We start from the raw sequence: 26621 nt of genomic DNA, 5'->3' as shown, positions 1-26621 counted from the left end.
GGCTCAAGATATGGGCCAATTTGGGATTCCCTCACAGCCTAGGTTTACGTGGCTTTCCTAATAGAAAAGCTGACACTCAAGTCACAAACAATCCCTGAAATCTGCCTGTATAGAAGCTGCAATCCTACAATTAGGATGAAAGTGTGGCAAAGTATTTTACATGCGCAATAACAAAATACAAGCAGCAGACATCTTACAATTGTTCAAAAATATTGTCCAAAAGGCATTCACAAAGTTCACTGCATTTTTTTCAAATAATAAATAATAATAATCTGTAATAAATACTAATAATCTGTAAAACTCTGTCCTTTCCTGAGTAACTTAGATAATTCATTCTCAATTTAGTCCAGTTCAAATTTCATATATCAAACTGTAGCTGCCTCCGGAACACAGACTTTGGTACACACTGCAAGTGTGCTATTGACTGGATGACTTAAGAATAGATGAAAACTATTGACCACCACTCATTTGACATCCTCCAAGACACAGTGAAACACAATAATAAAGCTGTACTTGTTTGCCAACTATGCTTACTTGTTTGTGGACTGACATAAAAAGATTCTATGTGCATGGATGTTACTTCTCCTTTGTATAAATCAGCTTCATTACATGGCTTGGGATGCTTTTCAGGACTCTAAAGAAAAACAGGGGAAATAAAAATTCCTATTTAAATAAGATGGTAATGTTACTTCCTATCCAACAGAACACTCAATCATTTAATGCATGCTAGGCTGAAGATTAGCAATTTTAATATCATCAGTGTAAAAACTGACCCTGATGATACAATCTCAGTCTCTAGCGGAAGTAATTTTATTGTCCTAAAACGGGTACTTCATTGTTCCACAAGAAGAATGGCCTCTTTGTATGGATCCTGGACTAGGACTTAAATCCACTGAAGGACTTAGATGTTTAACTACCATCTAATTTCCAGTTTAAGCACTTAAGCCCCAGAAAAATAGTTTAAAACTCCCAGAGACCACAAACTTAACCTCAGAGGAACTAAAAATTCCCATGACCTTCAGTTTTTTGCAGATAAAGTTTCTTAGGCATGTCTATTAATAAATAAATGCTTCTGGCTCCTGACAATGCTCAGTAGTTCAATGCTACCTTATAACTAAATCCTGATCAGAAGTCATAACCCTGACCTACCTTTGCCAAACTTTTACACTATAAGATATGCATACTATTTTCTTTCTACTTCTACTGGAAACTGCGTTTCAATTCCATTTTAAATGGTGTAGTCTTTAGCTTGGGAACCACATTTTTGTCTGATTTTCCTTCAGGACTTGATCCACTACGCTGTCTCACAGCTTGCACAATGTAGTTTAACATGGAGAGCATCTAGGATGGGTGTTCAGTTTTCACCTCATACTGATTTCTCCAGTCTCTTAACAGTTATGATGGAAACCATTAGAGCGGTGGGAACCACATTCTTTTATCTCATTTTGTGACTGTCATACTTTACGTGGAATATATAAACAATCCTTTTTCAGGTCAAAAAATAAGCAAAAGTAAAGAAATGAATAGTGGTATAAGTTAGTAATTAGAGTACTTATCTAGAATAGGGAAGATAGGGATGCCTACCCCTCCTATAGTAAATATTTAGTTATTTTCTCATCAACAGTCCTTGGAATCATACTTACTCACATCTTTAAAAGAACAGGAGGAGCTAAAAAGAATCAGTCTCTGAAAACAATTATATTCATAAAGACATTAACCTTGGTAAAACGTCTGCCAGCATTCACAAATCTTACCAAAACTCTCTCAACCATGTTTTCTCCAAACACAAAATCAGAATTGCTGCTGCTTTGTACACTTCTGTCCACGAACAACTGACTTCTGTGGGAACAAAATAACATAAGAATGTGGTTTAGAACTATTTGGAACTTTGTAAAGAATATAAATAAGTTCATGCATTTACCCTACCACATCTTACATTAAAGAAAAACAAAAATGACCACTTAAGCAATCAGACAAATTGTTCAAGAGAATTTGAAAGTATTCTCTGCATAACATTTCACAAAAGGAACAGAGATTAGAGTATCATATTATGTTTCATGAATACTATCGAGGACATTCCTTAAAAGCAAAGAACAAGAAGCAAAACAACATGCCTCCTGCTTCTAAGGGAAGTGTCTTACTCCAGAAACTTTAATGAATTACCTTTGTTTGCCTGTTTCTTTATGCTCCACCAAAAGACTACCAACAATTAACAATTATCCCGTCATGTTCATGCAGCACTGGTACTCCCCAGTGCCTTACGAGGCCTCCTTGCTCATCCACTTAGCATCTTGGAAAGGCAGAAAGGCTCACACTTTCAATTTACATAAATACTGCAAAAATGTAAAGGTATGATAGCAGCTGGTTTATGATGAGCTATAACTAAAACAGGAAAGAAAGATCTTCTTTCTCGTTTTCAATTACCTGTTCCATAGCTACCTTTAAAATAAGAAGTGAAGAAAACTCAATACTTGGAAGCCTTTTGTATTGGCCAACTATAGTTCAGGGATACAAATTTGGGAGAAAATTTTGTACAGCAGATAAATAATTTTATGTTTAGGATCTTGAGTTCCTTGAGTGTGACTGGTTTTGGCAAAAGCTACATTAAAACAACAATAGTGTTTCTTCTCTTCTGTCCCTTTTTTCTTCATAGTGTCTCAGGTTTTCCAGATAAAACACTTCTTTTGCATTTCCACCCTGAGTTTAACTACTGTCAGTTGGGCTCTTACTTCTCAGGAAGATTTAAGAAAACGTGGTGGATGCAATTTACAACTTGTAAAAAATATAAGACTTGTGGATTGCATTCAAGAATATTCTGATATGAGTTGTGACTTGACCTGCTAAATACATAGCTACTTCAAAAAAAAAAAAAAAAAAAGTTGCTAGAAAAGTCCTTGTAAACCTCTCAGTGTGGAAGTTGTTCTTGCTGCTGGGTTTTAGGGTTATTTTGACAAACAGCTTATAGATTTTTCATATGTTCTGTAGAGCTTAATCACTGCATCTCTTGCTGGCAACAGCAAAACTATCCAAATTCTTGTCTCTTTCAGTTCCGGAAGGATGACTTGGCAGGAAAATTATCTGATGCTGTATCACAACCTGCATACTTCAGCACATTATCTGCTCTTCCAGGTCAGTTATCACCTTTGGGAGAACTTAATGGCACTTACATCATGCAGAGGATATTCCTGTTAATAAGCTGTGGGTTTTGCCAGAACTTTGATGATTGCCTCTAGAAACTTAGTTTCTGTGTTCACAACTAGAGTGTGCTTGAAAACTCACATAGGATGAAGGAATTCCAAGTATAAGCTGTCTACATTTTACACTTAAGAAAAAATATCCTTAACATTCTTATGCTTGATGTGTTGCTAAGACTAAGAATAAATAAGAAAGAGAAATCAGAAAACCTGTCTCTTTTCAGCCTTGTAGCCTTCCATATGTGTTTTGGGCCATGAACAGGGAATCTGAAGCGTGTTTAAATGAGTTTCTTATCGTTAAGAAAAGCCCTCACTAAAATTCACTGAATTGTGATCAATTTCCATTCTGAAATTTCATCTGCTACTTCTAGACTGCACCAGTAGAAAATCGGTAAGGATAGCACTCCTGAGGAGCTAAAAACCAAAACCTAGAGCCTTGTTTCAAAGAAATTATGTGGGAAACAGGTTTTGATTATTTTCAGAAATGTAAGGAAAAACTAATCAGTGCAGGAACTTTCTTCTTCCAGACAGTTAACTGAAAGTGCCAGCCTTAAAGTCGTATTAAAAACTCAATACTCTTATGTCACTGCAGGGCAAGAACAAAGTGTGCCAGGGATGATATTGCCATGGAGATGCAAAATGGAGGCACTGAATTCAGGAAATCACTTCTAACAAGGAAGAATGGGAGAAGCAGAAATGTCATTAACATACTGGAAAGGAACTACGGAAAGGGAGTAGATTCAGCTGCCAGTTCCAGTGCTGGCCTTGAACCCTTGCAGTTTTCCAAGCAAATACTTGTGCAAAGCTGAATGAATGACCAGATGCCTGTGTTTTCCCAGGATTATATTTCTGTCACTTAGAATACAATCTCATTTCCAAGCTTTTAATCAGACTCAAGAAACTGCAAGTTTCTACTTTTCAGTTCATTATTACAGACAGTTCAGGAAATGGAACTGTTGGTGTTTTCCTGGCACATGGACAGCTGCAGCAACTGAAGGGGGCTAAAAACCATTGTCATTCATCTCTATATAGAACCATATCACATAGAAAATAAGAGGTGGAAGAGGAGGGAAAGTAAAAGGGATGTTCGCAGGCAGGAGCAATTGCTGCTGTTTAGGCTTTCTGCATTTTATTTTGTAAATAGATGTCAATAGTTACACCTTGATTGATGATTAAAAACAAATCTAGAAAATTATTTTCTTAGTAGTGATCAGTTCCAGCTACAGTGTTTGGTATTGTTTAGCAAGCATATGGAATTTAATAGTTGTTTGTTTGAATACTTGTCAAGTTATGTATGAGCAAATAGCTATGCCAAAAAGACTTTACTGAAGTACTTTAGAACATCAGACACTTAGTATGGACAAGTAGAATAGCACCTATGCCCCACTGCTATCTCAGAAGAGAAGTAAGCACCTAGTAGTCTTTAAATTAATTTTCAACTTATCAAATAAACCAACGTTTACCACAATTGTAATATACAGAATAAGGCACAAATACCCCAAGCAGATTGGCAATTCCTCTTTAAAAAAAGAAAAGGATAAGAAATACCATAAACGCTTTTAAATCTTGTAATTTGTCAGCACTGAAACACTGCATTGCATTTCATTATCCATCTACTTCACAAGAGAAAGCCAGTAACCTGTATTTTCCTAGATATTGTGCAGGTGATAGAAGTAAATAGACTATGAATATCAATACCAACTGATTTTTAAGTCATTGGTATCTTCCCTTTAGCTTTTCCATCATGTGCATTACCATCATTCCAAATCTGCTAAAATTCCAGCATGCTGTGTGGTTCCATGTTGTCCTCACAGGTCATCATCATAGCATTAATTGTGATAGAAAAGGACAGACTGTCTCTTCCAAAATCACAGTGAATGCCTGTCCTCTAGTGATACTCTTGTTGATAAGGATCTAAGTTGTCTGTACATCTAAAAATCCCAAATCTCCTCAGAACCTGGCACGGTGCATCCCAAATGTTGTGTGCAGGAACCTTTATCTGTGGCCCATACAGCTGTGAAGAAGACTGGAATAAACTCATTCACAGTTAAGGTGTTCTCTGGCCTCTTTGAGTGGGAGAGGTAAAGGAGTCAACATCATAAATGTGCTATCTGTGACTTTAACAATTTTGCCATTCTTTCACCTTAACTGATATCAGGTGTATTCCTGTTGCTCACAACTTCCAGGTAAAAAAACCCTCCTCAACCATCAGCAAGCAGTATTAATACCCACAAGATAACCTGCCAGCTAGCCACAGACCTAACATTCTAATTAGCCAGCCTGCAGAGAGGCAATAGCTTCCTTTTGGACCAGCATGAGCTCTTCCAGTCATATACAGAGGCAAGAGCATGGAACAATGTCCTAGTCCAAGGAAGTCAGCTTCCTCATGCAGAAATTCTGAGGTCTGTGCTGGTCAGCCCATGTCTGCACAAAGATGCCACCCTATCGCAGTCATCACAGCTAGCTGTTTATGCCAGAAATTCTGCCGTGTGCGTGGAAGTAGAGCATCAGTTGCAGCATTCACCTTGTTTTCCAAATCAGTCCTGTACAGTTTTCTTCATATCTTCTGTGTCCAAAATGCTGGTAATTCCGGCATATTTTGGTAATTCCTGAGTTTCTCTGTATTCGCTTATGAGACACAGCAGCTACGCAATCAGAAAAGAGTTCTCCAAAGCAACTCAAGAATAACTGTAAACTTTGAAAACCAGGATGTATTTTGAACTGCCAAAGCTGCAGGAGATGGCAAATAGTTTCTGGCTTGAGCATTGCTAATGAGAAACAAACTGTCCCACAAAGATTAATTCCCAGAAGCTGTCTATTTCTTATGGTGTATGGAGCTCATGTTAGCACCCACAAATCCTGCCACCACCCAAAAACACCAGTGAACACTGTGTGGACATAGATAGGATTGGCTTAGTACCATGTTAGACGTGTATGACAAAAGGGCATGCAGTAGGCCCAGTGACAAAATGTTCTAGAAATATAACAAAAAACTTACCGTGTTACTTTAGAGCTAGAAAGATCCATGCTAGTAGATGACTTCACTGTTCTTTCAGTACTTTCTGAATTCTCAGCTGAGGAATAATAGCTGTCTTCAGATAGCTAGGGATAATAAAACCAGACAAATTAGTTAGACCAAACATATTTTCTGCAATAAACATCTGCTACAAGTCCGGAGTCACTGGGGTGTGTCTCTCTCTCTCTCTCTCTATATATATATATATATGCGTGCGTGTGGTACTTGTCGGAGCTTGCTCTAGCTGTGTACTAAGCCAGTGTCCTTAATCAAAATGCTAAAATGTTACTTTGTAAATATACAAAATCTAAAAGACCCCCCAAAGCTGATTTGTCCACAGAAGACATGTCTTTCCAAACACAGTCAGCTTGAGTTCGACAGTTCACACCATGTCGGTGATCCATTGATTCCACTGAAACTGGTACAGGAACTGTCTTGAAAATCATGCAGTGGAATAATTAACTGCTTTAAAACAATACTGTTTTGTTTTGTTTTAATTTGAGCTCTAAACATACATTAGCCAGTAAAATTATTATTTTTTTTTTACCTGAACATGTGTTTCTTTCTTAGTCACTAGAGAGAGTACAGGATTTTCAGGACAGGTCAGGGCTTGTGGGGGCTGTAAAATGGCAGGTCTAATGACATTCCGCAACTGAGTTTGTGACAAGGATCCTTGCAAAATACAAAGACAAAATATTTAAACAGAGTCTTTTTCTTCACATTTATTTGATACCTATGTGTCTAGCCTCTTTAACTGAAAGCTTCATAGCATATTGAAATAACGCTTGTTGTCGTTTACTTGCTACATATTCTGAAAAAATCCCTTCCAAAATACACAGCTCTGCAGTGACACCAGCCCCTGTTATGCTATCAGAATAAAAAGGTTATGCATTATGTACATACATATTTATATTTATAAAATATATTTGTATTTAAGTATTTAAATATATCTTTATATTTATTGCTTTGTGTTAGACCTGTCTTCTGATATTTCAAATTTAATCTTGTTCTTGCAGACACCAAGAAGGTTCTTCATTGCCTTGTTCAGGAGCAGTTATTCAGTCATAAATGTGGAATTTCACTATTCAAGGTTATATACAGTCCACTGAGGAATTAAGTAGTTAGAACAGAGGCTCAGAACAGAACTCACAGGATATTTACAGTATCTTAAAAAGAACTTATGAACCTCACAAATATATTTACCCTATCACTCAGCATAGAGAAGAGTTGTCATTTTTGTGTCTTCTGTGTCTGTTAAGAACATCTTTGTGGAACTACAGTAAACAAATATTGCAATGACAGTTACCTTCATTTGTACTTTTGATCAAGTCAGGGTTTCTTTGAAGAAGAGCTGAGGTCATGAATATGTTATTCTTCTTTACTACAGAACAAGGAATTCAAACTTTAATAATGAGTAATAGCAAAGTTTCATTACGTATAAACTTTACATTCATGTTTCTGTAACCCCTTTCTAATTTGGTAGTACCTTAGCAATATTCCAACCTATCCATCTAAACAAGATCTTCAAGGTAACTATCACTGTCTCCATTTTACAGGTGGGTGGACTTAGGCACAGAAATAACCATGGGTTTTCTGGCTATATCAAACAGATATCTTTTGGATATTAATGGATCTTTTAAACTCATAAAATCTTTCATCAGCTTTGAAAACCAGGTGCTGCTTGTTTTCAAAAGCTATTGAAATGGCAATGTTATCTGATCCAGTCTTAGGCCCTTTTAAGCTGAGTAAATTAGGACCAAGAACATGGGAATAAATAAATGTACCCTGCTCTGTTCTGATGAAGAGGCTTCCATAAGTAACTGTAATGATGGCAGTGCACTAACTGATGCTTTCACTGTTTTAATAAAGATGCCAAACATGAGCCATAAAGTGATAGTGACCATGTACCACATCCCATAAAATGACACAACTGATACTCTACACACAATCACTACTTGTCATTGCAAATGGAGTGTGATTTGTTGCTGTAACAATGTGAGTCTTCATAAGACTGTTTAGAAATCCTCTATGCCAATATCTGTCAAGGACCTGTCTCTGGTAAGAGACATCAACCAGGATTCAACACCACTCTTTTGTTCCCATTGCTAGTAAGTGGGAAAATACTCTGAGGGACACTGCTTAGGCTCCCAGGCTAGAAAATTATATTCCTATAGGAAACATCACCATTAAATTGCAAGTAAATTAATTCATGTAGTAACTCGAACTCCATTCTGTTTTTTATAGTATAATTTGTACCACACTGTGTAAACACTTATTTGCAAATCATTCAAAGCTTCCTCCCCAGCACTGCAGGACTCCCTAACACCAAATGCAAAAAAGTTTCACTCTACTGAACTGACAGTCTTCCTCCTAAGATATTGCTTTCTTCTGTCCAGATGTAAGCCTAGTCCAATGCACTCCAGCTCTGTCCTGCAGAAAGAGCATTTCTGTACACCTCTTTATTTTAGCTAATGCCTACTTTTCTACATAAATATTTATTTGGTTTGTTGTTTGGTTGGTTGGTTTTTAAATTACCTGGCTGGAAGGGAGGGAAGGTAGGAAAGATGGAAAAGGAAGATGATCTCCCTCTTTTCTGAATAAGAGTTGTATCTGAAAGGATAAGAGACTGAAATTACCGTTTGTTTGGACAAAAAAAGAAAAAAAGATTAATTTTCAGGTTAGCCAATTTGATGTCATGCCTTCATTGGCAGTAGAATAAATTATTATCTCTTAGCTACCGGCTTTCTGAAGTAGACTGTTAGGTTATGCCCATGCTGGTGAATTGAAGAGGTCTCTGAGGCCAAGGGGCACAGCCTGGCTCAGGCACACTGCTTATGGCTAGTCCACTCTCTAACAGTTCTGTCTTGCAGACCATCAGTTGGAGAGACTCGAAATAGAACCAGGGAGTGAGCTGTCAGTTAAGCAGTGTGGCTGATCAAGATGTCAGTCACTCAAGCTTCCATCTGCATGCTACTTTATTTTTTGGTATAGGAATACCCTAAAATTTCTACCATATCTATGATTTTTTGTGCATGATCTCAGTATAATTTTCAGAGTAAACCAAACTTAGCTTATCTTAAACCCTCTTAGCTACATTCATGTGTGTCACATAACAAGATAAAATGAAATATAGTGTAAACATATTAATGCCTAAATTTAGAAGTAATTCTCTGGCCCCATGTATATGTTAAATAAACACTGTAAGAAACAGATCAGCCCTTCTGCACAGTAGCCTCAGTGACTTGTGTGCATTTCCCATGGAAGCAATACACAGTCCCTAAAGGGCCTTACAGGTCAGCTGTTGGTGGGCTGGAAGGAGAAGCCCTTCTGGAAACCGCTGGAATTGACCAGGAAACACTGATCTCTTCCACAAACCAGGGAATCTAATTTCTTTGCAGCCCTCCTCCTCCCTTGACTGTGTGAGCAATTCAAGGAAATGATACGAAATATACAGATTTTTTACTACTTTATGCAATATTATGTAAGTATGGAAAATTAATATATTTTTACTTTAAAAAATAGAGTACTTAAAACATGACTGGAGCTAAACAGCATACCTGTGTTAGACCAAGAGTCAGACTTCTGGAAAGTAAAAGATGATGATCTTGCACGCTTTCTGGAACAACTAAGGAAATCTAGAGAAAAGTAAATATAATGTTCTGCAGGGACAGACTGGCAGGAGCTCTCAACACAATGTTATGATACAGAACTAAACCAAAACCACAATAATTTCTAGGAATGACTTACAGAACAGCTTTAAGGCAGTACCTAAGGGTAAGAAGGCTTACAAAGCCCAAAGAATCTTCTTTATTTCTGCTATTTTCAGGGAACCTAAATCAACCATGTAGAATCAGTTAATAGCCCATAGGCTTGGAAGACATTAAGAATGAGAAGTTGCATTATAATGTAGCCTAAACAAATAGAAAAGGGCAGATAGGAACTCATACAGGTGAAGAAAATACGTGGCCACTTTTCAGGACTTACAGATTTTGGCTTTCTAGTAAATATGAGAGGTAAAAAAGATGGAAGAATTCTCAAGGTAACACAGGGACATATATATTAGGATGTAGTAGGTGGCTCTACAAGCCACATAGTCTTAATCTACCAACAGGGGTTTGTCCCTGCTTATACAAAGTAAGGGTCTAAATACTATTTTCACAGGCAACAGTCAGACCTGTGAATAACCCAGTGTATTTTTATACTGTTTCAACGAAGTGTTTATTACCATTTTCAGCTTCGCAAACTGGGTCTTCTGCTGGCCGCTGGAAAAAAAAAAAAAAGAAGTGTGGAAAGTTCAGAGAGAATAGCACAGCCGTTTTCTAGGCCAGGACACAAAGTATATCAATCCAGCATATATGCATCAAAAGCAGCCTTGTTTCTAGTTTCTACTCTTCCTTGTTCTATTTTGGGACCATTTATTACAAGTTTTAACTTGGGTGAAAATATTTTATTACTTTTATGATCATTGTCTACAGAATTCTCATTTCTAAGCATTTTTTATCAAGTATGGGAAAAAAAAAAAAAAAAAAGGCTTTTTACCTTCAAAGGACAGACCTTCTTTTCAAAAACAAATTTTGGCTGGGAAATCACTGATCTTTCTGGAAAAGAGAAAATATAATCTTTAATAACAATTTTGTAATAGCACTTCTTAACCACAGTTCTCAAAGTGCTGTGCAATAACAAGCAGGACTTTATCCTTTTATTATTATACAAAGGAAGAAAATATAGAGCTGCAGTCATGTACAGCACAGTGCATAAAATTAAAAAAAAATGCTAAAGTCGTCAAATCCTAGAGTGAGTTTTGCATAACTAGATGCTGCATGGTTTGGCATCATTTTTTTACACTTCTTTTAGTTAAAAAAGAAAAAATAAGTGCTTTTAGCCTTTACAAATATCTGCCATACTTTAAGAACAAGGGTGAACTGCAGCTTTGGTTCTCAGAAAAGTGCAAGGATGTGAAATGCAAAGTGATTCCAAAAGGAAAGCAAGAAAATGTGTTGCACTTGGCCTCTCACACTGCCCATTATTTAGGCTTCAGGTAAGTGAATGCCTAGTGTCAGTTTCAATGTAAGCAAATAAAGTTCTGTATAGCAAATTCTACTCTGAAGCATACCTCTGCATTTTTTAGGTATGACTGAAAACAAATTTGGATCTGTGTTCTTCTGTTTTGTGTGTGGTGGTTTTTGTTTGGGGTTTTGTTTTGTTTTCTTTTGTTTTGTTTTTTAATGAAACATATTTCAGTTGCCTCACATCAATTTTTTTCTTAATTTAGGTTTCACTTCTATGTCTTACCTGACTTCTTCGGGCTACTTACTTTGCTAAGAACGAGACCTTCACTGCCTGTGCAGCTCTAATGACATAATTTTGGTTGTCAGTGCAAAAAAATAAGCTGTTTTCACCAGTACCATCAATTAATGACACCTTTATTTGGCCAATAGATGTCAAAATTAAAGAGTAAGAAGCAGACACATAATTTTTTTTAGACTATTGCATACAGGATTCACCTCATGCTAGCTTGAGATGTTTGTAATGTGCAGTCAATAGACACAATCAGCTTCTCAACATGAATATATTTTAGTTCTGTACATTAGGAGATTAATAGAGACTTAAATGCATGTATTTCTCTCCATGGGTGACAAAGACAGACCACAGTAACTGCCAAGCTCCATGACTGGTTTTTGGCCAGAGAAATCCCACACTTGATATCTTGTAGATTGACATTTGACGGAATATTTATCATGTACACACCATTTTTATAATGCTGGCTTCCTCTGTTACCTGTTCAACAAAAATGTCCACATGAGAATATATTTTTATCTTGGCTTGCACACCTGTCATTGACCAAACCACTCTAGCATTGGTATCAATTACTTAATGTTTTAATAAAGCAAACATCAACCAATCATGCAGGAGTTAAAATTACTAAATTAAAATAAAAACTGCCTGTATGTAAACAGGGGCAAGAAGCATTAAACTATTACTGAAACCCAGTGATATACAGACACAGCAGTAACAACTAATACAGTTTTGCTCTTGTTGAAGTTAATTTTATATTTACTTGGGCATTATGTGTGTCCAAAGGACTGAATTTAGCAAACTTGGTATGCTTTGCAATGAAGGTCTGGTTTGTCCTTGATAGAAAAAGCAGAAAAATAATCACATTGTTCAGCTCCAAAAAAGGTAACTCTCTGTCACTGAAAGCTGAAGAAAATTTCCATAGTCTAGTTGCAGTTGTGGGTCCATGGCATGGCATGAAATGGAGCAATTCCACTTCTATTCACTAGAGGGGAGTGGCACACATAGACAACAGTAGTTCACTGAAATATGATTTATTCAATATAATAGGTTTTTTTCTTGCCTCCTTTAAAAATATAATACTTATTGAATTAAGGAAAAAAAAATTAAAGCATGGTTACAGATGCCTTCATATTCTCTACAGTACCTCTCAAGCCTCAGTAGTTAGCAATATTTTTAAAGGTACATTTACTACTTCAAAGCATGGAATTAGCTAAGAGTGAATTGCTGTGAAAAAGGAACTGACTTTCTATCACAGAGTTAACTTTTGCTGGAGCTAAAAGGCTGTAAGGAATTTGAAGGAATTAGGAAAATTCACTACATTTTAAACAACAAAATTCCAGCAATACTTTAAAACCCAGAAGTTCCTGAAGAAAATTTTGTAACTGGTTGATTACTAACAGAAATATGTGAAGCTAGGCTACAATGGTACCTCTTAAAGATAAATACCCATATTTTGATATTGCAGTAAATATGAAAGATATATCCCAGGAACTGCTTTTGAGCCAAAGGGAAATCTTACTTGTCATCTGTAGATTTACTCAGCTGCTGATGCTGCCATGGTTATTTATAATTTTTACAGTTCTGTATTGCTTCTACCCAAATCAAGAAAACCTTTTGTAATTCCTGAAAAGTATTCAGTGTAGCTCATCAGTAAGATGTTCACTCCTCAAAAAGAGCATTCATAACAGTTTAAAAAATATGATGTGTTAATGTGTATCCTCTGCATCAATTTCCAATTACATTTAAAACTTCTCAGATATTCAAGCATGAATCCCCACAGAAAAAGTAATGCAGAATTACTTGTGGATGTAACACGAGGCCATGAAGGAGTTACCATAATTGTGTCAATGTGATAATTTTAACACTGGTGAGCAACTTTGCACTTTTCTCTGTCATTCTCTGCCCTAAGGTTGTGTCTGCCAGGGTAGGTGGCTGTGTGCTGGGAGAAGAAGCCCTTCTGCACCCTTGTCTCCTAGCAGCAGTGGGGGACACCCAGCCAGGCAGTGCCTGACTGTCCCAGGAAAGCAGCAGTAGCAGCAGCCAAGGCTGGCAGGACGGAAACAGGGTGGGCTGAAGCTGCGCCTCCTTCTCACCAACGGGACACAGAGAGACACGGCTGGCTAGTGCCAGTTTGAGACTAGGCCACTCCAGTCCTCAGCAGTCTGGTACTTGTGGATAAAATAGGCTGTTGGAGGAATTACCAGAAGAACCTGCCAAATGGTCTGCCTCTGGCTGCAGAGACTGGAATAATCCACCAGCCTCAGCCAAGAGTCCAGACAGCACCTGTCTGCCTGCCTGTGAATAATCACCAAAAATTGGACCCTCTTTTCCTCCCCACAGTTCCCTTCAAGCTGCTGAATTAGAAAGGGCTTGGCCTAATGTTTGCTGCATTTGGAGTTCAAAATAAGCGCCTCCCCAGAAGACAAACTAGAAACGTGGAGTTCCTTTGTTTGAGATCTTATCTGCAGGGCCACCTGGCTCCAGCCTCCTGGCCTGCACAGAAGCACAATCAAACGTGCTCCAACCTGAGCTCCCTGGCACGGAACACACGCAGGTCTCAGGCCTGGTGCCTGGTGTGTTCTACTCTACAGCATGGACATCCTGGCTCCAGCACTCTGCTCAGCGCTCTGCCCAGCACTGTTCAAGTGGGCAACTGGCAAATGACAGTTGTTCAATGCCCAGATGAAGGCTGCATTTATAGAGTTCCATTCAAAATAAAATCCAGGGATGGAAAAATAATTGCTGGCTGCTGCCTAAACCAAGAAAGCACTAGTCAGAAAGATGTGCAAGAAATAATGTAAAATTGCTTTCATCAACTTCATTTGTATTCCAAAAGCCAGCATTGTCTGTGAGGAATGTATGGGTCCTACAGAGTTTGCTGTGACATTCCAGTCTTCACTTCTATAGCTATTGCTTTTCCTAAAGTTGTAGAAACTTCACAAAATATATATATTAGAAAATAAGCAGGACACTGATGGTTTTGAAAATTTTAGAGTTGTTATTACCCCTGCTCCATCCTGCCTAGAGAACAGATTGAAGATCCTTAAGCTTTGAGAGCTAAGGCCACAGTGGAGAGAATATGACCCCAAATCTCTCTCCAGTGTTCATGCGGTCATATGCCTGAAGTCATAGGTTAAAAGTGGCTGACAGTCATTCCAAAGCAAAGCAAAAAAACCCTCAAATCTTTAAGAGGATAACATAGAAATCTATTATTTCAGCAAAAGCTGACTTTTAAACAGTTAATTTTTACATTTTTTGATTCAAAAGAAAATAAATTCTGTTGCTTATTCATCTCTACCAAACTTCGCAGAAGTCTTAAAACATTTTAATTCATATTCATACCAAATACTTTTACATTTTTGTAACTAAAGTTAGGAACCTACATCTATAAGAAATAGCAGTAGAATGTTCCATATGACTCAGGATGGCTGACTCCAGTTAAAGTTGTGAGCATCCATCAAATCTAAAAATCAAACTGATTTTATACGTGTATTAAAGTATTAAAAGGCAGGCATCAGAGTATGACAACACAGTTCTTACATGTGAATAATATTGTTCTCCTCCAGCCTTAGCACTATTGTAGAAAGGACATACAGAAACTGATTTTTCTCATTCAAATTTGTGTTCTGATCAAATCTATTTCATTGGGTAGTGATCCCCTTTAGCTAATTACAAAACTGATTTCTGTCATATGAGAGTTATGCAACACATCAGGCACATTTTTTAATTCAAGCTTAGTGACTAAACAACATCTTCTTCAGGGACTAGCCAGTCAGTGTTGAATAAAGCTGTAATTACTTTAGTAAATTAAGCTAGTGCCTAATAAAATGTAAGGTTAGACACGTTACATAGTGTTCCTCTTTGTATTAGATTTTAAAATTAGGCCTAGCTGAAAGCCATATGAAAAACTGTACTTAAAATATTCCACCACAGAGCTGGCAATAAGCATTTTTTATTCTATTTGTCAATTGAGTGCCATTGACCAGAGGCAGGATTCTCATGTCTCTCTTGTTTCTTTCAACAGCTTCATACAGAGAATTTTGTTAAAGACCTAATGCCAATCCAGTGGATTTTGCCTGAGGTTCTACTATACCCACAACTTTATGTATAATTTATACAATTCTTTACAAATAACTACCAATCCTCCAAACAGATATTTCAGATTGGTTTAGCTACAAAATTAAATCCTTCACAAAAATCTGAAAAAAACCTACCCAGTAGTTCATAGCTGCCAACAAAGATGTAACACTAATAACAAAAGCTGACCTGTAAAAAATTACATTTTTCTCATAATTTCTTAAATTAAAATAGCAACTTGTACCTCTTTGGTTTTTGTAGCAATCTGATTGCACCTCAGAGGAATACTTTTACTTCTAAAACAGAAACTACAATTTTTACTTTACGCGGTAAAAAGAAACCAAACCAACCAACCAACCAACCAAATACTTCTTAATCAAACATTATTTTCCCAAACAGAATAAGATTCTGGAAGATTGTACAATCTCCAAATAATATCATTGAATTACAAAACTTAACTGCATCCAGCTTTCCCTCACAACCTCCTAGTAAGCATTACACAACACAGAAAAACTACTACATGGAAATTTATAACCAGGTTATAATTTTATCCTGTCAAGAGATAAAGCTATGATGCAGTATTAGCAAGTTTCTGTGCTCTGAGATATGCTATACTGTGAATTTCACTAGCTTTGTATATTACTGCTATAAATTGCAAAAATCAAAGCAGAAACACTTCAAAATTCTGTTGTTACAGCTTATATTGCTGGTTCCCAAGTCACAGAAATCAAACCAAATAACGTAAAGCAATAAAACCAAATTCTTGCATATAACACTGCCATTTTGTTTATTTCACAGACAAATTAGCTCAGTGGGATCATGTCATTGGGACAGATGTTGAGTAGAAAAGACTTTTTTACATCCACAGAGATAGTTTTACATTACTAAAATATTAAGGGGAAAAAAAAAAAAAGGCAAGGGAGAGCTTTGCCTCTTCCATTTATGAATATATGCTGTTTACAGCCATTACTTGAAAAAAACACTGAAATAAAATATGGTGCCTGGTATTTGTGGCAATATATATGAAGAAAAAGAAAGTAACAATGGACTAGCATGAAAGTAGAAGGCATAGATCCAGAAATTAGTATAGTTCCATAAAAAAGAAAATAATTATTTTGACTAGGCTAGCTGATCATCTCTCCATTAACACGTTGCCTCAAGGACCATCAGAATTAAACTGTGTACTAATATGATGGACTTTTGCTCAATATGCTGTGAAAGCACAGAAAACTACCTATACTTAGATAATAGAACTGCAATAGCAGGCAGAAGAGAAAAACATATAATGGAAATATGCAGTAGGATAAAATAACAAAATACTTTGCTATCCAATTTCAGACTCATGTTTAAATATTATTTCTGTTCTTTCCTACCAAAAGACATCTGTCAGTATTTCCAGAGATGGATCATTTTAATCTAAAAAGAGGTGAAAGAATAGTGTCATAAAAATCTTCTGGCTAAGAACAGGATTTGCCAAACCTACAGAAGAATCATGGCTTTTGTTTTATAAATGCTCACTGAACTCCACAACATAAAAATAGAGTCAGTTCACAGCCAAGCGAGAGTGCAACAAGGCTGCCAGCAAACATCTCAGGTCCCTCAGTGACCTCACTACATACGCCAGACCTTCCTCTGCCAAAACTTAAATTAGGAAGATGACACAAGCCAAAATGGAGATGTCCTAAACCAGCACTTTAGACACCCAACTTAATCAAACTGACCAATTTTAAGACATACAGGAAAAGCTTTCAAGAATATTGCATTGCTGATCCTAACAGGTCTGTTTGTGGGAGCACTGGGCAGTTGAGAGCACCGGTGGAATTCACGCGCACAGCTGGCTGCTCAGCACCTTTAAAAAAAATCAGGTCACTGATTTAAGGCTCTAAATATGGACCTGGAAACCTGCTTTCTGGTTCATGTTTATTACCCTTCACTCTTTTGATTTTTGCTTATGACGTATAATCACTACTTTCTAGAACAACTCCCTTAAAAATCGAGATCGGTTTTAATGCCAGGACAGCAGGATTTTCCAAGTAAATTTACTTTTCTTTTTTTTTTCTTTTTGCTAAGACATTGTGAGACAGATTGATTAATTTGTTTGCATCGAAATCCATTATACCTACATGGTGGGTTTTTTTAACTGGTAAATAAAATGGGAAAATGTATCAGGGTCATAAATCACATGAAAGTCTAATATGGTCAAATCTCTTACGCTTATCAGAAGAGTTTTCCATATGCAGAGGTACCAGAGATGCATGTTGCTATACAGGCAAAAAATTTTCAAGTTCAGTACCTTACTCATACTTCCAGACTTGTAAGCTAATTGAATTTTTTCTTTAACAATATTCCTCTGTTGAAAAGTGTCAGTGAATCAATAAATTTGCAGCAAGTTCTCATGAATAATGATTTTCCAAAAATCTTCAATAGGAATTGTTCTAAATAATGGGTCCAAAATCACGCTGAAGTGTTTTATGAGAAGAAATAATTTCAGCATTATTAAAGTACTTTAAACATATTGAGATGAAATTTTGGACAAAGCCTTTCAATTTTCAAAAAATAACATTCTTGAGAATTTTATTTCTAGAGAACTTAAACATATACAACAGATGTTTGGCCACATGGCTGTGCTTGCTACAGAAGTGAAGGTCCTTCGGTGACTCATGAAGAGATTGCTGAACACAGCATTGGATGCTCTTTAAACACTGTATAAAATATGAAGTGTATGTTTCCTGTCTTGGGTTCAGATAGCATCCTGTAAATGGAGTTTGGGGCAGTGATTAATAACTTCACACATCCCTCTTTGGATCAACAGAGAGTGCATGGTCAAAGAACTGAGTTTCCATTTCACTGTACTCAGGAAAGGAAATATTTAATCCAACTGACTATTGCAAAATAAAACTTATGGAAGAATTTGTCCTAGACAGCTTTACTGTACTGCTAGATGCCAATGTTTTACATTCTTTGTCATATAAATAGTTCATAATCCACACCAATAATTTCACTGTCATCAGTGAGGCCAGTTATGAGAAACAGGCTTCTTGATCCAGGCACAGCTGTGCAGAATCAGGCTCTAATTTTTTGAAGCAGGTTCACCCTCTCTTCAGTCACTGTTCTTAGTGCCACACATTCTAAATAACACGTTTCTTGATCATTGTGGAGAGGGTTCTTTTACCCAAACAATTCCATTTACTACTCCCAGCTTCCGTGATGGATTTATATAACAGCATATAAGATTTACAAATTATCATACTTATCGTTATCCATGGAGAAACAACCAAAAAAAAGAACAAGCTCACAGCCTGCAGAAGTGTTTATAAATACAGCATATGTCCCGCCCATTCATCTCTGTAGAGCATAGCCTCATCTTTATGTGGCAACACATAAACAGGCATTAAAACAACAGAAAAATCTCTGTCCTGGCAATACTTTAACATCATTTCTAAGAGAAATGAAACCCAGTTGGCTCTATTTCAAACATTAGAGTGAAGAAAATATTTTGGGAGTCTCATCACTACAATGTAATTCTAGCAGTGATGCAATGCCAGAAGTAACTGTCACTAGACCACCAGTATTATGCTGAAATAGGGAATCAAAAATTGTTTTATTAACACTAGAGACTTCCAACCTTCCAGTGCTCAGCATTTTTAGTCTATCATAAAAGCCTGTAAAATACTCAATGCAAGTGCAATAAAATTCGTAGGGCATTGTACAGATATTACATTTCATAAATCTCTAAGAAGTAGCATAGAAGAAACACTTCAGTTTTTTGTGCAGAAATGGAACTATACAAGTGATCAGACTGTGATCCAACAACACTCATACATGGTTGAATTTTAGCCATGGAAGTAAATTAGACTATATGTGCTCAACACTAAGCACAAACTGAAAGGCTGGTTGACCAATAAATTAACTTTGGGCACTCCAAACTATATCTGTCACAGCGTCAGGTTTAGACCTTGAAAGTGCATGCTTCCTCTTGCTGTTTTGGGTTCGCTCATCAACCTGCATGGCAAGAAATGGTTGATGGCATCATCTGCAAAATGTCCTTAATATTAGCATGCTCTTAAAAAACATTACTATTACAATCTCATGTAAATAATTTGCAGTTGTTAGCCCTTCTCGCTACCCAGATGATAAAGGATTTTGCTGTCCACCCCTGTAGTCAGGCATCTCTCTGAGGAGCTAGACTGAGCCAGTTTTGCACTCAGTGCCAGCTGCGCGGGGCAGGGCAGGAACACCCGTGTTGTCTCTGCCTGCTGTCAGGCCACACATTTTGGAAACCTGCAGAAAGTTTAAATGACAGGGAAGTCAACAGGCTAATAAACACAGAGAGACCACTTTGGGATGCTCTACAACTAAACCCCCAAATATACATTATCTGGTAATGTCTTTTCTTCAGCTAAAATACAAATTGGAGATTCCCGACACATTGCTACTAAAAGCTTGCAATGAGAAACTCAGCCAGCCAAGCTCTTGTTCTGCATCACCCCCAGTGCTGTTACCAACTGTGTGCATTCTTTGTTTTCATCCCATTTCCCCACACACTTCCTTGCAGGGGGAACAGAGGAGACATGCAAAATGTATTAGCCAACAAAACCTACCTGTACAGCATTCCTCCTTGAGATTTAACTTGCCGTTACAAGGCCCATGGGCATTCTGTTCTTGGAGGCGAGCAGCTCGGTGTAGAGCCCAGGGGTCACTGGGCCAGTCTCTTCTTTCAGGAAGGTCAGGCTTAGCCTTCGCACTGTGCCCAGCTTTGACTGAGAAGTCATCACCTGCACAGGAATGCGGTATACCTGTATACCCTTCACAAGCGGGAACTGGCTGGTTTCTCATTATGAGGCGCTCAGATGTGCATATATGTATGTATAATAGCCGTAGTTGGGTCTCAAACTTGAGATATAGCCTTATCAGCTGCTCCCTAGGCCATCCCCCCGCCTTCAAAACAGGGCAGGCGAGGCCCAGGAACGAGCAGCCCTCGCGGCTGCCCCCGAACGGTAACGGCCGCGCCGTAACCGCCGCCAACGGCCGGGACCGCCGCCAACGGCCGGGGCCGCCGCGGGACAGCGCCCGGCGGGCCGCGCTGCAGCGGGGAGTGAGAGCGCCCGGCGCTGCGGTGACAGCCCGGGGAAAGCTCTTGGCGGGGCCGGCCGCTGGGAGGGGATATGTAAAGCCGGGAAGATTAACATAAGAGGGCGGTCGGAGAAGCGGTCGGAGTGGCTTGCGTGGTATTCACCGGCAAGGGCAGGCAGAACGCGGGGGGTTCACTCGCGGGTGGGCGCAGCGCCGTGTGCCGGGCGGGGAGGGGTGGGCCCGCCCGGGAACCCCTCTGTGGGTCGGGGCGTGAGGGTCCACGGGGGCAGGCTGGCTGCTGCCGCGGCTGGCGGGGCTGTTAGTGCCGGCCGGCGGCTGAGGCAGCGGGCAGGGCGGGGCTGGCTGCCGTGGCGGCGCAGGGAAAGCACTGCCGGGGCTGGCGCGGCTCCTCTCCGCCGACGGTGTCTGGCTGCTCCCTGCCGCTCCTCAGGCCGCCGGGGTCCCACCCGCTGCGCGGTGGCACTGAGGGAACGGACCCTTCGAGGCTTTCGGCAGGTTGTGAGGGCTGAACGCTGTCGTCCACCACCGCCCCCAGCCCGGGCAAGGCCGGCTGAGGGCCGGCAGCTGCCTCCGGTGCTGGTGACGGCGCGGGCCGGAGCCGGGCCCGGGGCACAGCGGCCTGCGGGGAGCGAGCAGCAGGAGCCACCGCCGCGTTGCCCGTCAACGCGTCTCTGTGCCAGCCCCACCACCTGCGCCGTTGTCCGGCCGCCCGACACACGGCACGGCATAGAAGTGCACTCAGTAAAGCCGACCCCTTTGAAAGCTCCGGTGCTGCTGCCCTAATCGGTGGTTTCATCACGAAGGACCTATGTTCTCCTCTCTAAAGGAATTGTAGGTTTTGCCTAGCACCATTTATACTGCACTTGGTATTGATTTTTATTTTCAAGTAGAAGACAAAACATCAAGCAAAGCAGGCTGACATGAACAAAATGTAGTGTCACCAAGAAAAAGCTGTTATGGTCCTCTCCTTCCGCATGCACTGCGTAGCAAGTGCAGTGCGCAACAAGCCAGGCCCGTGTCTCCTGTTGTTCACTCAAATGATAACAGTCCAAAATTCTTCAGTTCACGTGCGAGCGATTTCAGGCCATTATATTGCAAGCCTGTTGTTGAACTGCCTCTAATCCAATTAGTTCAAACCAAAAAGGTAGCAATTTGCTAAAAGTTCATGAGAACCATACATCCAGTCTAATCTAGTTTCACCACAGCCAGTGACAGATTTTGCACATAAAAAGCTTCAAGAAGTCCAAGAGCAGGCAGATGTTGAGTAATTTTCCCTCAGTCTGTGTAGGCATAAATCCTGAAGTGTGCTGTTTTATCCCTACTGCAGTAGAATCACAGAATCATTTAGATTGGAAAATAACTTCAAGACTATCAAGTCGAACCATTAACACTGCCAAGTCCACCACTAAACCATGTCCCTAAGAACCTCATCTATGCATCTTTTAAACACCTCCAGGGACTCCACCACTTTCCTGAGCATCCTGTTCCAATGCCTGACAACCCTTTCCGTTAATTTTTTTTTCCAGATATCCAATCTAAGCCTTCCCTGGCACAACATGAGGCCATTTCCTCTTGTCCTATCACTTGCTACTTGGGAGAAGAGACCAACACCCTCCATATTACAACCTTCTCTCAGGTAGTTGTAGACAGTGATAAGGTCTCAGCCTCCTTTTCTCCAGGCTGAACAGCCCCAGTTCCCTCAGCTGCTCCTCATCAGACTTGTGCTCCAGACCCCTCACCAGCCTCATTGCCCTTCTCTGAACTCTCTCCAGCACCTCAATGTCTTTCCTGTGATGAGGGGCCCAAAAGTGAACACAGGATTCAAGGTGGGGCCTCACCAGTGCCAAGTACAGGGGGAAGATCACTGCCCTGGTCCTGCTGCCCACGCCAGTTCTGATACAAACCAGGATGCTGTTGGCTTTTTTTGCCACCTGGGCACACTGCTGGCTCATGTTCAGCCACTGTCAATCAACACCCCCAGGTCCTTTTCCTCCAGGCAGCTTTCCAGCCACTCTTCCGCGAGCCTGTAGCGCTGCCTGGGGTTGTTGCGACCTCAGTGCAGGACCTGGCAGTTGGCTTTGTTGAAACTCATACAGTTGGCCTCAGCCCAGATCCCTCTGTAGACCCTTCCTACCATCAAGCAGATCAGCACTCGCACCTGACTTGGTGTTGTCTGCAAACTTACTGAGGGTACACTCGATCCTCTCATATAGATCATTGATAAAGAGATTAAACAGAACTGGCCCCAATACTGAGCCCTGGGCAACACCACTCGTGACCAGCTGCCAGCTGGATTTGACTTCATTCACTACAACTCTCTGGGCCCATCCATCTGGCCAGTTCTTTATCCATCCAGGCCATGAGCTGCTAGTTTCTGCAGATGAATGCTGTGGGAAACAGTGTCAAAGGCCTTACTGGAGGTACGTACACAAAATCCAGAGCCTTTCCCTCATCCATTAAGTGGGTTACCTTGTCATAGAAGGAGGTTGGGTTGGTCAAACAGGACCTGCCTATCATAAACCCATGCTGACTGGGCCTGATCACCTGGTTGTCCTGTATGTGCAATGTGACAGCACTTGGGATGATCTCCTTCATAACGCTCCCCAGCACAAGGTCAGACTGGCAGGCCTGTAGTTCCCCAGATGATTCTTCTGGCCCTTCTTCTAGATGGGTGTCACGTTTGCCAACTTCCAGTCGACTGGGGCTTCCTTGGTTAGCCAGGACTGCTGATAAATGTTGGAAAGTGCCTTGGTGTGCACTTACACCAGCTCCCTAGGCACCCTTGGATGGATCCTATCTGGCTCCATAGACTTGTGAGTGTGCAAGTGGTGTAGCAGGCCATGGGGGCTTCATTTTTCTACATGTCCCATTCTCTCGCCTCAGGGGGCTGGGTACCCAGAACACAACTCATCTGACTATTAAAGACTGAGGCAAAGAAGGCAATAAGTATCTCAGCCTTTTCAGTACCCTTTGTTGTTGTGTTTCTCCCTGCACCCAATAAATGATGGAAATTCTCCGTAGCCTTCCTCTTGTTGCTGATGTATTTACAGAAGCAGGGGTTTTTCTCTTTTAGAGCAGTAGCCAGGCTCAACTTTAGTCAGGCTTCGGTCCCTCTTATTTTCTCCCTCAATAACCTTCTGACGTTCTTGTAGTCCTCCTGCGTTCCCTGCTTCCTCTTCCAAAGGTCATAAACTCTCTTTTTTTCTTGAGTCCAGATGAAGCTCTCTATTCAGACAGGCCAGTCTTCTTCCCTGCCAGCTTATCTTTTGGCACATGGGGACAGACTGCTCCTACACCTTAAAGGTTTCCTTCTTGAAGAATGTCCAGTCTTCCTGGACTCCTTTGCCCTTCCTCCCAAGGGACTTGGTCAACCCAGGCTCTAAACAGGCCAAATACTGCCATCCAGAAGTCCAAGGTAGCAGTTCTACTAAGGCCCCTCCTGACTAGTTCGAGAAGAAAACTCTATCAGTTTAATGATGGCTGGGCCCAAGATGGCCTCCAACCATCACATCACTCACAAGTCCTTCACAGGTCTATGGGTCACCTCCCCTCATTGGCTCCGTCACCAGCTATATCAGGAAGTTCTTTTCCACATACTCCAGAAACTTCTTGGCCTTTTCCTCTCCACTCTGTTGTATTTCCAACAGACCTCTGGTTAGCTGAAGTCCCCCACAAGAAAAGGGCTAGTGATCGTGACACTTCTCCCAGCTGCCTGTAGAATATTTAATCTGCCTCTGCATCCTGGTTGGGTGGTCTGTAACAGACTGCCACCATGATATCTGCCTTGTTGGCCTTTCCGCTGATTCTTACCAACAAACACTCAACCCTTTTCTCATCATTAAGCTCCAGACAGCCAAAACAATCCATGTGATATATTGTATAGAATTCTTTTGGGATCATTAGATGTTACTAACTACAGCTGCTGGAGAAGGAGTGAATATTCTGAGGAAGCATCACATTGGCTTGTCCTGTTCTCAGCTTCAGCGTCCATTGCTGGACACTGCTGGAGACAGGATGCTGTGGTCCAATCTGGCATCACCATTCTCACATCCTCGTGTTAATCCTGTATTCATTTTCCTTGCAGAACTCCTTCAAATAATAAAATCTTTAATTCACTGTGACAGCCAAGCGAGTGCAAAACATCATTTGAAACTGTAAACTAAAAGTAAAAAAAAGTCAAAATAATTTGTTTGGAAGTGAAAAAGCACACATATTTCACACATGAAAATGTAAATTAACCAACAGTTAGCTTCTCCATAAGTAGTTTTTCATCATATCCTTGTGAAATTAATTTTGGACTGAGAGAAAAGTAAAAAGCAGAGAAGTTAGCTGTGCTATAGTCTTAGCTAGGTCACAAGATAAATTCCTTATTTCTTCAAGCTTCTACAAGGTTCTTTTATACACCAAGTAACTATGAACTCTAGACCAAAAACATTATAATCTAATTTTGAGTCTAACATTTTTGTGAATGCTCGGTTATAACAAACAAAACCAAATGTTTGCAATTAGTGTTCAGTTAAAGCCCTGAAAATGCCTGCATGTGTCCTGCTGTCATTGGCAGCGCTGGCACGCTCCCTTGTAGATCTGTTCCTTTCTCCAAGGATAGCACAGATTTTGTTAATGTCAGCATGATGCACTCACATGACTCCTACTTATCCAAATATAATCTCAGATAATTCCTTACTTAACATGAATAAAGCAAGCACAATACAGTCATTTTACATTTTCAGGTATATTAATCACTTGACCAAAAGGCACCTATCCCATGCTCAAAGCACTCTCAATTTATTTAATTTTTAGGAGATTATATCATTCATATGATATCTGTCACCTTGCTCCCCACCCTCATGAACAAATACAGTCTATAATGGCACCCTGCAGCTGCGACATTTCTGTTCTTCACATCTAAACAACAAAAGAATGAACAGGAGATTTTTATAACAGCCGACATCTAGTTTCAATGAATAAATACTTTACAAAGCAGCTTTCTTAGTGCTTTTGTCATTGTCCTTTACTGATTTCCCATAACGCAGTTCACACTCTGCTCCATTTGGCCTAGTGCAGTGGCACATTTTATTGATTTTTAACCCCTTCCCACATTTCTTTTCTCAGATCGCTTCCAGTGATGCATTTGAGAGGGGTCTGTGTGTCAGAATTTTTGGCCTGCCTGCTTGCAGTTGTGTGGCAGAACAGCCAAACAGCTGGGAGCTCAGTGAGGTAACTGAGTGTGTGCCAGTTACGCTGTGAGTACTCATGGCATGTTGTCCTTCCACCTGTCCCAAAGACAAAGGCAGCGAGAGCTGGGGCTGCAAAACACATGGTCTTCGAATGTGAAGGAGGCACGAAGGTGGTAAGAGAGCATGAGTTGCTGCGAGCTCTAGTTGCTGCTTACGCAGACGGGGAGAACTAGTGCTTGGATGTTTATGGCAGCCTCAGGGCGGGTAAGTGAGATCTAGCTCCTAACTTGGGCACAGTTACACAGAAGGAAAAGGAAAAAGCTTTGAGCCCTGCTGGGTCACCCAGCATGGCTGCCTGACACCGAATTAGGAGGAGGTGCAAAGCTTGGTGAAGACTGTTGAAACTAGAGAGGGATGTATTTGGCAGTAAGTTGCTACTTACGTTTCCACTATGGTATTTCAGAACAAACATGCAGCGCAAAACAAAAGTATTTTTAACAGTTTGGGGCCATGTGGTGTTCTGCTAACCAACAGCTCAGGAAAATGAACTGACTTCCGAGACACGTTGCTCATTGATGACATATGCATCTATTTTTTATGCCCAGAGCTGCCAAATCAAACTTATTAAAAACTAAGAGACAACAGGCGGTTCAGAATTAACTCTATGTTTGTTATATCATCGTCCAAGGACTTTTAAGTCCAAAAATGAAAGACATTATAAAAATAAAATCCGTTCTTGCTAGTAGTACTATGTAAGATTTGGGA

The 26621-nt window shown here is 40.0% G+C and overlaps 1 protein-coding gene across 1 annotated transcript in view; it reads right to left on the bottom strand.

Moving 5' to 3' along the window:
• Nucleotides 1–20695, bottom strand: part of RANBP3L (RAN binding protein 3 like) — a 33122-nt gene extending 12427 nt beyond the window's left edge. Inside the window, exons 1-10 of the mRNA XM_082074548.1 lie at nucleotides 20187–20695; nucleotides 10750–10808; nucleotides 10436–10472; nucleotides 9768–9845; nucleotides 8746–8820; nucleotides 7517–7591; nucleotides 6758–6882; nucleotides 6193–6296; nucleotides 1755–1839; nucleotides 535–634 (exon numbers count right to left, since the gene is read on the bottom strand). Coding sequence (XP_081930674.1) covers nucleotides 535–634; nucleotides 1755–1839; nucleotides 6193–6296; nucleotides 6758–6882; nucleotides 7517–7591; nucleotides 8746–8820; nucleotides 9768–9845; nucleotides 10436–10472; nucleotides 10750–10808; nucleotides 20187–20421 — 973 coding nt within the window. The 5' untranslated portion in view covers nucleotides 20422–20695. The remainder of the gene's footprint in view (nucleotides 1–534; nucleotides 635–1754; nucleotides 1840–6192; nucleotides 6297–6757; nucleotides 6883–7516; nucleotides 7592–8745; nucleotides 8821–9767; nucleotides 9846–10435; nucleotides 10473–10749; nucleotides 10809–20186) is intronic.
• Nucleotides 20696–26621: the final 5926 nt, after the last annotated feature.

Source organism: Streptopelia decaocto (assembly GCF_964273445.1).
Source record: "Streptopelia decaocto genome assembly, chromosome: Z".
Taxonomy (NCBI): Eukaryota; Metazoa; Chordata; class Aves; order Columbiformes; family Columbidae; genus Streptopelia; species Streptopelia decaocto.
This window is presented reverse-complemented; position numbering and strand designations above follow the sequence as displayed.